The sequence below is a fragment of the Dermacentor albipictus genome, chromosome 4 (genome assembly GCF_038994185.2).
Source record: "Dermacentor albipictus isolate Rhodes 1998 colony chromosome 4, USDA_Dalb.pri_finalv2, whole genome shotgun sequence".
In the NCBI taxonomy this organism is placed as follows: domain Eukaryota; kingdom Metazoa; phylum Arthropoda; class Arachnida; order Ixodida; family Ixodidae; genus Dermacentor; species Dermacentor albipictus.
In genome coordinates, this window is record NC_091824.1 from 147,840,376 (window position 1) to 147,852,893 (window position 12,518).

General features: G+C 46.4%; 1 protein-coding gene across 6 annotated transcripts in view; it reads left to right on the forward strand.

Moving 5' to 3' along the window:
• The window catches only part of LOC135902182 (hemicentin-2-like), a 602,016-nt gene that overhangs the window by 482,513 nt on the left and 106,985 nt on the right, over window positions 1-12,518 (forward strand). For all 6 annotated transcript variants that reach the window (XM_070537724.1, XM_070537725.1, XM_070537726.1 and 3 more), the window contains one exon: window positions 394-597. In XM_070537724.1, the coding sequence (XP_070393825.1) occupies window positions 394-597 (204 nt within the window). The remainder of the gene's footprint in view (window positions 1-393; window positions 598-12,518) is intronic.

Sequence of the window (12,518 nt, forward strand, 5' to 3'; positions counted from 1 at the left end):
TGGAAACAATTTATTGACAGATTTCTAAAGGTGCTCTACAGCTTAGCGTATCACACTTGGGGTCTGCAGCCATTACTTAAAAACTTGAATATATAAACATAACTAATCCAATAGTTACGGGGAAAATTAAAGGTAGCCTGAGTAACTCTAGGCCAGTGCCAACATTACGCATTCCGTTCAACTCGCATCCGGAGCGCCTTTCATATTTAAAACTTTGGCTCAAAGTATGTGGGACAACTTGTATACCAACCAGCTGCTCTTTTATCTTTTCACGTTTGGCATTACATTTACGCATTTTTTTATCGCACCGCATTTTGCCGCGCAACCCTTGGAAGCATCACATCTACGTTAGCACTTGCCTAATCAGCAGCCGCGCGTCTTCTTGCCCGGCAGGTCGGCCTCCACCGCACGTTACTTGGTGGCTCGGCGGCGAGATGGTGGATGACTCGTACTCGCCAGCGGGAGAAGGCGTGATGCGCAATGACCTCGTCATCGGCAAGCTGCAGCGCTCTGACCTGATGGCCACGTACCGCTGCCAGGCCTCCAACAACAACCAGACCGTGCCTGTGTCCACGTCGGTGTCACTGGACCTGAACTGTGAGCGATGCTTTCTTCCTTTTTGCTTGTGCCGGGCGAGTAGCAGACGCCTGTCTGCGCAGTTATGCAGCAACCGGAAGCCAAATATGTCATCTGGTGTTAGTGAAACAATTGTAATCAACAAAAGTACGCCACTATACGGCTCGGCAGTTGTGTATAAGATGCGAAAAAAAAAACGGTTGGATCCCACGTACTGTGGGAATCGATGTAAGCAAACGTTTGTATGCTCTTTGCTTTGACTGACGATAATTAGCAGTGATGTTGGCAGCGAATGTGTAATTCCTTCAGCGTTCAGTCCAATACGAGAGCGGCGAGCTAATGTTGCACGTTACCTTGCGTGCACCGCTGCAATTTGTCGGCGTAGTGCAGAGAACAGACGGGTTGTTGTACGCCATTGTTCATACTGTCTGAGAGGGTTGAGCATTATCATTGCCTCAGATGGCACATCGCATCGTGGCAGAAGTGTTCAGTTTTAATTTAATTGTGCGGCCGTGCGTAATTCAATTACTATAATTGTATGTATAGGTTGTATAAGTACATTCGTGATCTGCACCACGTTTTGCTGCGTAGCGAGGGCTCTTCTGTTCCCCCGACGCTTCTTTCGGGCCTTAGTGTCTTCGACGCCGAGTGCACGCTTTGGAGCACTATTCTGGCGCTCGTTTACATGCTCATTCTGCATACGTCACCAGCGCGCTGTTGATACGCCAGCTCCAAGCACTCTCTTCAGGCTATTGACCATTTTAATGTTTAGACTATCACAGCCCAGCGCGCGGCTTCCACAGCCCAGCAGCTGCATTTTTGTCGCATAGGAAAGCAAGCACAGCATGTGCCATATGCACAAACTACGCATCACATCCCTCGTGTTATGTGCACAAACTACGCATACCGGCCCGCGGCAGCGCCGGCCGGGATGCGCAAGAGGCAAGCGCCATCTGCTAGCTTTGCAAAAAACCCCAGCAGCCCGCGCGAGCATGACCAAGAGGCAAGCACCATCTAGTGGTGTTGCAAGAAGGCCAGCAGCACTCACGGCAACACCATAATAGGAGCGGCAATGCCCGGAAAGTCAGGAGAAGATGGAAAGAAAGGTTCGCTATAAAAAAACAAGAAAGAAAAGGAGGGGGAGGGATAGTTTATCAGTAAAAGCCACAGGGGCGTTAGCGTACATGCAAGCCTAAATTTATGTTTAAGGCTTTCGAGTGAATTGTGAAAATACAGGGCTAAAGAAACAAAGACAAGTAAAGCCCTGCAATGCGCATACTCAAGTATCGCATATGAAATATTTTGTGGAGGAGCGATTGGACTACAATGAGCGTCTCGACCTTAGCTCACTCTGGCTTCAGTGCTTGGGCGTAGGATTTCTCAAGGCATCTGCTTAGCCAATGTGTTCTTCAGCGCTGCAATAACGCACGAAAAGACTTGTTGGCGGCATCTTCTTGAAGCGGCAGTTCTATCTGCACTTCACCGTTTTTTTTTTCACGACATTTAAAGCACACTATCTGCAGTAGAATGAAAAGACAAATAATTTGCAACTTATATTTTAGTCCCACTGCGAAATAGGACACCATGACTTTGCACTACCCATTTTAGAAGCGTTATCAAGCGGCAGCTTTTACGTTTGTTGAGGATAAAGGTTATTTACCAGAGTTGTAGGAAATGAATTGTCTGATATATTTTTTTTAGTTCAGCCGAAGTTATGAAACAGAATGAAGCTCAAGGGCCAATTTCAGGTGATCGACCAGATGGGGAGATGAATGGGATGCAAAAGTAGAGGCAAGGTACAGAACAACGTACCTGATTGAAATTTAGAAGGAATATTTCCAATGTTCCATGAGGCTTATATTACGATGCAGTTTAGACAAGCTTCAAAAGCTACGCATAGATCGGAATGAACTGGTGCATACAACGAAACTAGCAAACGTTATCACACTTTGAGCTAAATAGTGTTTTAAGATCAGTGCAAACTTCGGGCACCGTTGTTGTACAAATTTACTACATATTTTGCAAGACGACATTACAGCATATGTATAGAAGTGCCTTTGCATCACGTAACGACCAGAAAAGGCTAAACACTCCGCGGATATCTCCCATGATAGTAGTAAACAATACTGTTTAGCTAGAAAGCACACGAACGATTGGCAACATCCATGCATTAGAAAACTGCCTCATAATCGAGAATAGGAATACCTTACGAGGGATCAGTTCACAGCTCAATTTCTAGAGACTCCAAGAAATACATCCTATCAATTTCTTTCTCATCAGGCGTATAAGTTCCTCTGGTTAGGGAAGTAAGGCTGCGTAAAAGGAGTACAAGGCAATGAAAAGTTCCGACACAGGGAACAAAAATAAAGCACGCACATCGCGAACGTTAGGCAAGATATTTTACAGCGTTTGTTCTCTAGTACACGGAATTTTGCTACTCTCGTGCAAATGTTGTATAAGGCACATGCTCGGAGACGTCGTTATCAAGTCAAATGTCGGTGATCCCGCAGTAAATCTCAAACAAGTTGTCGTCTTACTTCTCGACTCGAGCTGGCTGGATGATTAGACTATCAGCTCTGCTTGCTTTGAGGAAAGATACCGCTGCTCTCAAAACATCTAAGACAACAGCGCCCCTAGATCGAGCTTTTAAGGTTTTCAAGTGACGACACAAGGGAAACTTTCAGCAACAGCCTTCTTTCACCATTTTCGGATGAACCACCGTTCATCCGAAAGAAATGCTCTTATGCTCAGCACTCCCGGCATCTTGTTTGCGAAACACCGTGAGCAGGCACAGCATTTAGGATCAGCAAGACGCAATTGCAACACATCTCTGCGAAAATCCTCAACAGTACAAACTCCGTGCGCTTATGTCGGTGCGAGCAATAATAGAAGGTGGAAGGAGACTGCACGTTATCCTCACTGCTAGAGCCGTACTTGTGACTTCTCTCGAGTGAGATATTTCAAATGGCCCAAACAAGCGCTACATACAAACATCTCCAGTGAATATAATTCACTCCATTCCATTAAGATCCGACCACTTAGAATATAGCGGTACTTTAAGCCGAATAGTAAGCGCTACGCTTTGAGAAGACATCATTAAGTTATGCAACATATTTCAGCGCTTTCATAAGGATAAATGCACGTGTATGCGATGTTATAAATGGCTTTAAGTGCTTTGAGCTGGAAAATATGGCATGCAGCGGCATAAATTAATCTCCATAGCTAGAGATTTCGTAACGTTCTATAAGTGGTCGGCTGAGAAAAACCCGCTTTTCAGCTGCCTTCTTCGTTCCAAAATGTTGCTGCCTCACTATAGTAAACAGCACCACTCGAGTCGAGACGGTCGCTTGCATGTTTCAAAAGGATTCAGCAAGCGACAGAACCAGAACTAGATGGTGTACATTCTTATAGTTAGTGGTAGTGAACTTTATTTTAGTGCAGCAAATCACCGCTCAGCCATCAAGCAAAAAAATACACCAAAATTTTTACTAGCATATATAGTGTTCCTGCAGCGCTAACTGCGTACGTGGGCACTTTCAGTTCTATAGTCTATTCTGAGCTACTAGCAATAAAAATATAGCCCACTCTCGCTCAACCTGTTTAAGTAAGCAAACAATAATGGTAATAAAAAGCTTAAATGAATTAATTAAGTAATTAATTTACGCCAATGGGTATAAGCTTATGAGAAAGGGGAAGCTCGACACCAGCTTAGTTTAACGCCACCATTCCACGTCACAAAGGGGTAGAACGGCAAGCTGTACTTCGCAGTGCCACGCGCGGGATCAGGTAAATTGCAAGAATAGCTTGACGCCAGGTAAATTGGTCGACGAGGGTACATTGGAATGCACGAACACGGAACCAGATGATGATGATTCTGATGATTCCCTTAATCTTTCTTACACAAACATGTGCTGTAACGTTTGCAACTACGAATATAAATAATGTAATTAGTTTATTTATTGAATGAATTGATTTGGTTTTTCCTGCGAACGATGCCCGCCTGATTGAACAATTCAGCTCTAGCGATGTAACTCGACCAAATTTTGTAGGCGACTTAACGTTTCAAAATAAAAAATTTAAACACATTGTAAAAATAAAATAAAAACACATTGTATATGCTTACGCCTGCCACTTATAAGACCAGAAATAGTGCACCGTGCACAGTAACTTGCTTTTGCCTGCTGCTAAGAAAAGAAAGACTTATCATGCGGAATTGATATGCCGCCACGAAAGTAAGCTGAAGAACATTTCACGGGAAATATGTCAAACAGTAGCTAAACGACAACTATTGCTATATTACAATATGATTTATTCATTATATTATATTACATTGCACTATGTGATAGTATGGGCGTCTCCTAGATGCCATATCACAATTTCTTTTACACTCGGGTACCCTTCTTCACGTGGCGCTTGTCCTCGAGGGTATAAGACAGGTATCACCTCTTTCACTCACCAGAATAGCTAACACCAATGTTGGTAACCTTCCTGACTTTATTTATTACCATTTCCTTCTTTTTTTTCCTTATAAACACCACAGGTGATGCAGCTCTGTGTGGGTGAGATGCTGCTCTGTATGGGTGACGATAGAACATGAATGAATGAATGAACTTTATTCCCCTTTTAAGAAAGGGGAGGAGCCGGGGGGGAGAGAGGGAGGTCTAAGTAGTCCAGTCCCAGCAGGCGTCCATCACCACATTATGTGGCTAGAAGTCCGTCTACCAGTCGTGGTAGGCCTCCGCTACCTCCTCAGCCCACCTCAGGACTCGGTCCTGTAGGGTGGGATCGGAGCTGCGCAGGGCAGTCTCCCACAGCTCCTCGCTACTAATTAATGGTTTGAGCTCGCGAGGGGGAGTTTTGATGGGGCATTGCCACATGATATGGGAGAGATCTGCTATGGGGACAGGGCAAAAGCGACACTTGGGTGTCGGGTATGTGGCGGGAAAGAATAAGTGCAAAGTGCGCGGGGTAAGAAAAGTGCGAGTTTGTAGTTGTCGCCACAGTATCTCTCTTTGGCGCGTTCTAGACACAGAGAGAGGTGGATACAATAGGCGTTGGTTTCTGTAATGTGTGCAAATTTCATGGAATGTGACGAGTGTGTCTTTATTGTTGTGTTGTTGGGAGTCATTGGGTTTTAGAGTTAGGCCCATATTTGCGGCCACTCGGTCCGTGAATCCTCGAGCAGCGGCATGTGCCATTTCGTTGCCATGGAGTCCTTGATGTGCTGGAGCCCATACGAGAGCGATGTCCTTTTCTGGTGGGTGAGCTACAAGCAGAGAGTGCGCGAGGTTGTTAATGTAGCCGCTACTGAAGTTCCGGATAGCAGTCTTAGAGTCACTGATAATGACGTCGCAATCTGGTAGCCCCGATGCAAGTGCAATGGCGGCCTCTTCCGCGTCACCCGCCGAGGTGGTCTTGACTGATGCTGAACAAACAATGTTGCCCTGGTTGTCTACGACCGCTACAGCATAACGATGGTTAGGGGTGTAGGCTGCAGCGTCCACATAGTACACTCCTTCAGCCTGTCCATAGCTGCGTTGTAGCGCCTTGGCTCGATGTTTGCGGCGTTTGACGTGAAATTCGGGGTGCATGTTTCTGGGTAGGGGCTGGATGTGGTATTGGCCATGTATGTTCGGAGGAAGTTGATGTCGCCTGCTCTCGTTGAATGGTGGAGCACGATGAAGTTGTCTCAGACTCTCAGCTTCAGTTGTGGTGAGTCTATGGTATTGTGATGATAGATGGGCTTCGGTTAATTCTTGAAGGGTATTTAGTGTGGCGGTGGCCATCACCCTTTGTGTGGATGCTCTAATTGGCACACCAAGAGCGACTTTGTGTATCTTGCGAATCAAGCAATTCACAGTATCCTCTTCCTGCCTAGAGAGTGAGAGATACGGTAGTGCGAAGGTGATTTTGCTTAAGACAAAAGCCTTGATTAGCTGAATTAGTTCCTTCTCTCGAAGCCCTCCGTGTTTGTTGGAGATCCTCCCTATCAGGCGGAGCGTATTATCTACCGTTGTTTGTAGTGTTTGCAAGGTATGCTGATTTGCTCGGTTGCATTGGAGGTGTAATCCTAGGACCCTTATCCTGTCTACTTGGGGTATAGGGTGCCCTTCAATCGTGAGTTGGATATTCGGGGGTGAACTCCTGAAGCGTCTTGTGGGGCGTAGAAGGAGAAGCTGTGATTTGGTGGGGGAGCACCTGAGATTCAACTCGTGACCCACTTGCTCGACCTGATCAATTGCGGCTTGGAGGGTGTCTTGGATGTGCCCGTCAGAACCTCCGGTCATCCACAGCGTAATATCATCCGCGTACAGTGTGAATCGGAGGTCAGGAATCTTCTTGAGAGTGAAAGCTAAAGGTCGCATAGCCAAATTGAAGAGGAGGGGAGAAAGTACTGCCCCTTGGGGCGTGCCAGCGCTTCCTAAACTTATTTGGCCAGATTGTTCGCTGCCTAATTGTAGCGTCGCAGTGCGCTTCGTGAGGAAGCTGCGTATATAGCTGTAGATTCGATCCCCGCAGTTCATACTGCTAAGTTCGCGTAGTATGGCCAAGTGGGACACGTTGTTGAAGGCGCCTTTGAGGTCGAGGCCGAGCGACGCTTGTGTTTCACGTGCGTCGCTCGGTTCAATAATGTCTTCTTTGAGCCTTAACATGACATCCTGACAAGAAAGAGATTTGCGGAAGCCTGTCATTTCCGAAGGGAACAAGTGATTATGTTCGATGTATTTGGAGAGGCGTAGGTGGATTACGTGCTCCAAGATCTTCCCTATGCATGAAGTCAGAGAAATTGGACGGAAGTTATCAATGTGAATTGGCTTATTCGGCTTTGGAATGAAGATCACTTTGGCTGCTTTCCATTGTTGGGGTATCTCTCCCTCTTCGAGACAGTGGTTGTAATACTCGGTGAGTTTGCTTATGAATAGCTCATCGAGGTTTCGAAGCGTTTTATTAGTCACAGAGTCTGGGCCTGGTGCCGTGGTGGTTCGCACTTGGTTGAGGGCATGTCGAACCTCCGCTTCTGTGATGGGGCTGCAAAGCTCCTCATTGGGTTCACCAGCATAGTCAGGCATGGGTATTTGCGTAGAAGGGGGCATATGTTTGGAAGCCAGGTTGCTGAACATGGTCGGCAGGTCGGCTGCATGTTCATGCAGCAGTTTATTCATCTGGAGGTTGTTGTGCGTCCTAGACGTGGTGGGGTCAAGCAGGTGCCGGAGCAGTTGCCAGGTCTTTTTAGTGCTGAGAGTACCATGCGCTCCTTCGCAAACCTGAGTCCATTGCTGCGCCGCCAATTTGATAGCATATTGTTGGATCTGATAGTCTAATTTGGCGATTCGGATTCGGAGTTTACGATTGTAACGTGCTGTTAGCCATTTCCGAAGTAAAGCTTGCTTCGCTTCCCACATGTGTAGTAGCTTGGAGTCAATTGTGGCCAAGGGTGTGTCTAGCGGGAGAGTGGTGGTATGGGCCTTTCTTCTTCTTTCTTTCTTCTGTCGAGCAGTTACCGACCACCCCTCCCCCTCCCTCAAGAAAGAAGAGAGAGAAATGCTGAATGTTCTGCGTGCAAGCAATCAGCACAGCCGCTGAGCAATAGTGAGCTCGCACACACATTTATAATTGATAGAAACATTTCAACTCTGTCTCCGGCCCTCATTACACGAACATCGCGGTGCTTGTCCTACATGTAGAATCGCTGGGCTGCTTCTCTGCAGGGTGTGTCGGTATGATTAGCTTTTTTTAACTATTATTGATACGATATAAGGAGACGTTGACGCACAAATTAAGGCGCCGGCTACTCCTTAGCTCTTGAATGGGTCTAGCCTGCAACATACAGGGTTTAAGTTTACGTATCAAATAACCTTTTCCCAGTGTCACCAGAAATTGTCAAACAACATTTTCACAGTAACACTATGACGTAATAAATACGTAGTACGTACAATATACAAGTTAAATGACTCCACACTTCTGTAGAAGAAACTCTCAGAAATACAAATGATACTGTCGCCTGATAATATCGAGCAGTCTCTAGTCAGCGGGTGGCACATATACCCTGTAAATGCTTTGTCATATTTATCACATATAGTCACAACAGAACAGTCAACATAACACAATCCACAAGCACATAGATATATACAGTGACAGTAGTTCAAGTATTGTTATGCGCATATACACCTCCGTTTTACTTGTAACGTACGACGATGACTATACCACTGCGAAGTCATGCGGTTAGTATATGCTTTACGCAAACAAATATAAAATTAAAAGCTTCCTGCCAAAAGGACGAACGCTCTCTGCGTGCACAAAGACGATGCATAACGCTTAGAAACAAGAAATAACGTCAACGGTGCACTCAAGTCCGTGAGCTACCGTGAACTCCCTCACACAGAATTTAGCAAAAGCAGCGATTACGCAATGTGTAATGGAGCTCAACTATTCTCAGCCACATCTATGCAACATGTGATGCAGTCCCATTCTCAGCAGCAGCAACAGTCTAACTTCCACCACAACCGTGCTTCTGCCCCGTTTGAGTCGTACGCGAAATGACTGGCGCTCGTCGCGAAAGCGCGGTTTACGGCGGCTTCTACAGGACACCCTCGTGGCATTCAATCACTGCTCTCCTCATGGCTGGCCGGGTGCTCCGGCTGTATACCGGGCTGTGTGCGAGGACAAACGGCGAGAGGAAACGAAAGGGAGGGACGTAGGGTGTCGAGGAAACGTCGGCACAGCGGCAGCTCTATTGCAGCGTAACGATGCCGAAAGCGGCCGAGCCAGGCCAAGCCGAGCTCAGTCATGCCGAGCCAGTGCGCCGCGCTTCGGTAGCAACGGCACCGCAGGGAGGAATCCGCGAACGATGCCGCTGCGCCACCATCGCCACCGCGGCCGACAGCACTGCTGTATACGGGTCGGCTCCCGCGGCATGACGGCTGGCCAGTTTGTGCGGCTGGCTGGTCCGATGCACCGCGCGGGCGCCTATTGTATCCATATAGCCCCACGGCTGCACTTCGCCTGATTACTCCGCTCTGGTTGCCAGGTCGCTCTTATCGACTGCACCAAAGCTCCTACCAGGCAGCCGTAATAGTGTTTTGTACGAAATGCAATATGTGCATCGGTGAAAGAATGGAATATGGAATACTACCCGCACCACTTCGCATTTTCGGTAACTTTTTTTTTCTTTTCTTCTCCCTCTCTTTTTTTGCACCTAATGAAAAGACAACTTTTCGGTACCATTATTTGTTTGCCTCCATTCTTGTTCTTTTTTTCCCCCAAATGCCTGAACAACTCTAATGGCAACCATTTGTTGCTTTCTTTCTTTCGTTTTCTTCTTCTCATTGCCGTTCCTATTCATTCTTTTGAGGCCACGATTTCGGTAAAAGTGCGGCAGTGATCTCGGATAGCAAGAATACGCTTGCGCAGCATCGCACCCACGCAGTGCTCGCCGTTCGACGAAACGACACTTCTGAGCATTGCGGTGGTTGGTGCGAAACACTCGCATATTTGTTTATACTGAGACAGCTCCAGACCGGATCGCTACCGAGCCCGAGACTGATGAATCGTATGTACCCCGAGACATATCCGACAGATAAGTGCAGAGTCTGCCGGAGGGAGACTGCAGACTACACGCACGTCTTGTGGGACTGCGTCGAATATCCAGAAGATTCAAAATCAATAACACTCCCGCCGCGGCTCGAGGCAGCCGCGAAGAGCTATGACCGAGACGATCAGCTCTGGGCCGTCCAGCAGGTCCTCGAGGCGCTCGAAAGGCAGGGACCCAGCGAGCCGGCAACGGCGAGCGGAGACCTGCGCCGACTAACGGCGACTTCGAGGATGACGTAGGCCCTCGTCGGTGCGCGCGCGTGCCCAGCTGCAGGCATAAATAAAGTTGTCTCCAATCCAATCCAATTTAGCAAGGTCTTCTCCGCGCAAGTGATAGATTATCCGCAAACGACATGCCCCGCGTCCCATGTGGCACAAATATTTGTTATTCATACGTGGTTGGCTAAGTTTAGCAATGCTGTACCCGATTATTGTTGTGTGGCAAATATACAGCCCATAGGGTGTGCATTTGTCTAAGAGCGTACTCTTAAAACGGTTGCGCACTTTGGGGTCTATATTTGTCTCACAACGATAATCGCCATCTGCCTTGCTTTCGTTTCCTTTCTTGAAAACTCGGCGCTCGCTATTTTCCTGTCGAGAATGCTGTGTCACACTGATAACGCGCAAGCCGTTCGTGACTGGGAAGTACCGGGGTGGCAGCGCTAAAGAAAGGAAACGCCGGCAAGACAGATGACGATTATCGTTGTGGGACAAGATAAGCCCCAAAGGCTGTAATTTGTTTAAAGAGTGTTGGGGATATATTCCAGCTGTAATAATTAAACATAAGCCTGACAGCCTTGCGTTAGACATTTTCTAGTTTCAGTTAGTTTCGGTCCAGGGATCCCATACTGCCACAGCATATTCTAATAGTGGTCGTACATATTTTTATAAGCTAAAAGCTGTATTTCTTGAGTAGAGTGTGCTAGTGTTCTCCTCAAGTAATGCAGTTGTTTCATGACTCTTTCCTTTAATATACGACATATGCACATTCCATCGAAGGTTATGTGAATTCCGAAGTATTTAAAGAACTAAAAGAAGTTCGTTGGCTATGCGATATGTAAAACTGAGAGGATTTTTTTTACGTGTGACGGTCATTGCTACGGTCTTTTTGGAATTCAGTCATTTGCCAGGTCGAGCATCAATTTTCTACTGCAGATAGGGAACCGTTTAATATAAGTTGGTTGTTAGAACTAGAAATTTTTTGATAAATTAGACAATCACCTGCGAGCAGTCACATTTTAACGTGCATATTTTCAGCGATGTCGTTATTGAACACTAGAAGAAAAAGGACACCTAGGAAAGAGCCCTGCGGAATACCGGATTCCGCTGGGACCGCATTAGAAAGAACATCGACAACTACGCTTTGACGTCTGTGCAAAATATAGGCTTCAATCCACGAAAGTAGGCAATCGTGTTTTAATATAGATTTAATTTCAGCAATAATTTGTGATGTAATACGTGGTCGAACGCCTTATCGAAGACAGGAAAAATGATATCGACATAGATTTGCCTATCTAATGCTTCTGGTAAATCGTGAGCAGTTGCAATAAGTTGCGTTATAGTGGAAGGACCGTGACGGAACCCATGCTGACGGTTATCGATAACGCGGTTCTCGAGAAAATTGGTTATGTGTTTACAGATGATGCGGTCTAACAATTTTACGGAAGTGTACAAAAGAGAAATCAGCCAGTAGGAGCGTGCTGATGGGTTTCGTTCTTTAGGAATCGGAGTGATCTTTGCGAATTTTCAATCAGTCAGCAACCCTAAGCATTTCAGTGATTTCTTAAAAACTAAGGTACTTCGCGCATCACTCAGCATACTGTACTGAAAAGGTGTTGGTTATTTCTTCGATGCCTTGCGACTTCTTGGTGTCCAAATTGAGCACAAGAGCTAACACGCCTTCCTTAATTATACAAATGTCAGTGGTTGGAGGCAAATCATCAGTGGAACAGGACTGTGGCGTGAAACCATCGTCATGTGTGAATACTGAATTACTGGTTGAGTGCCTGTGCAATTTCTAACTTGTCATGCGTAGTCGCGCTATCTGTAGAGAGGCCAAGGACCGATTTCTTGCGTGGCGCGAGATATTGCCAGAACTTACTTGGAGATAAGAAGAGAAAGTTTTTCATGCGCATAGTATGGAAATAGCGTTAAGCCCTACTGATAGCGTACCGTAACGACTGGCGTAGTCCAGAAATTTTATTGACTGTGGTCGGGGAAGGACGTTTCGTATGTTTACGTCTTGCCGTTTTCTGTTTACACCCCAGACGCGCAATGTCTTTTGTCATCCATGGATTGCTGCTGCGCACTGTTTTCAGTTTTCTTGGCGCAAAATTATTTATGCATCGGTG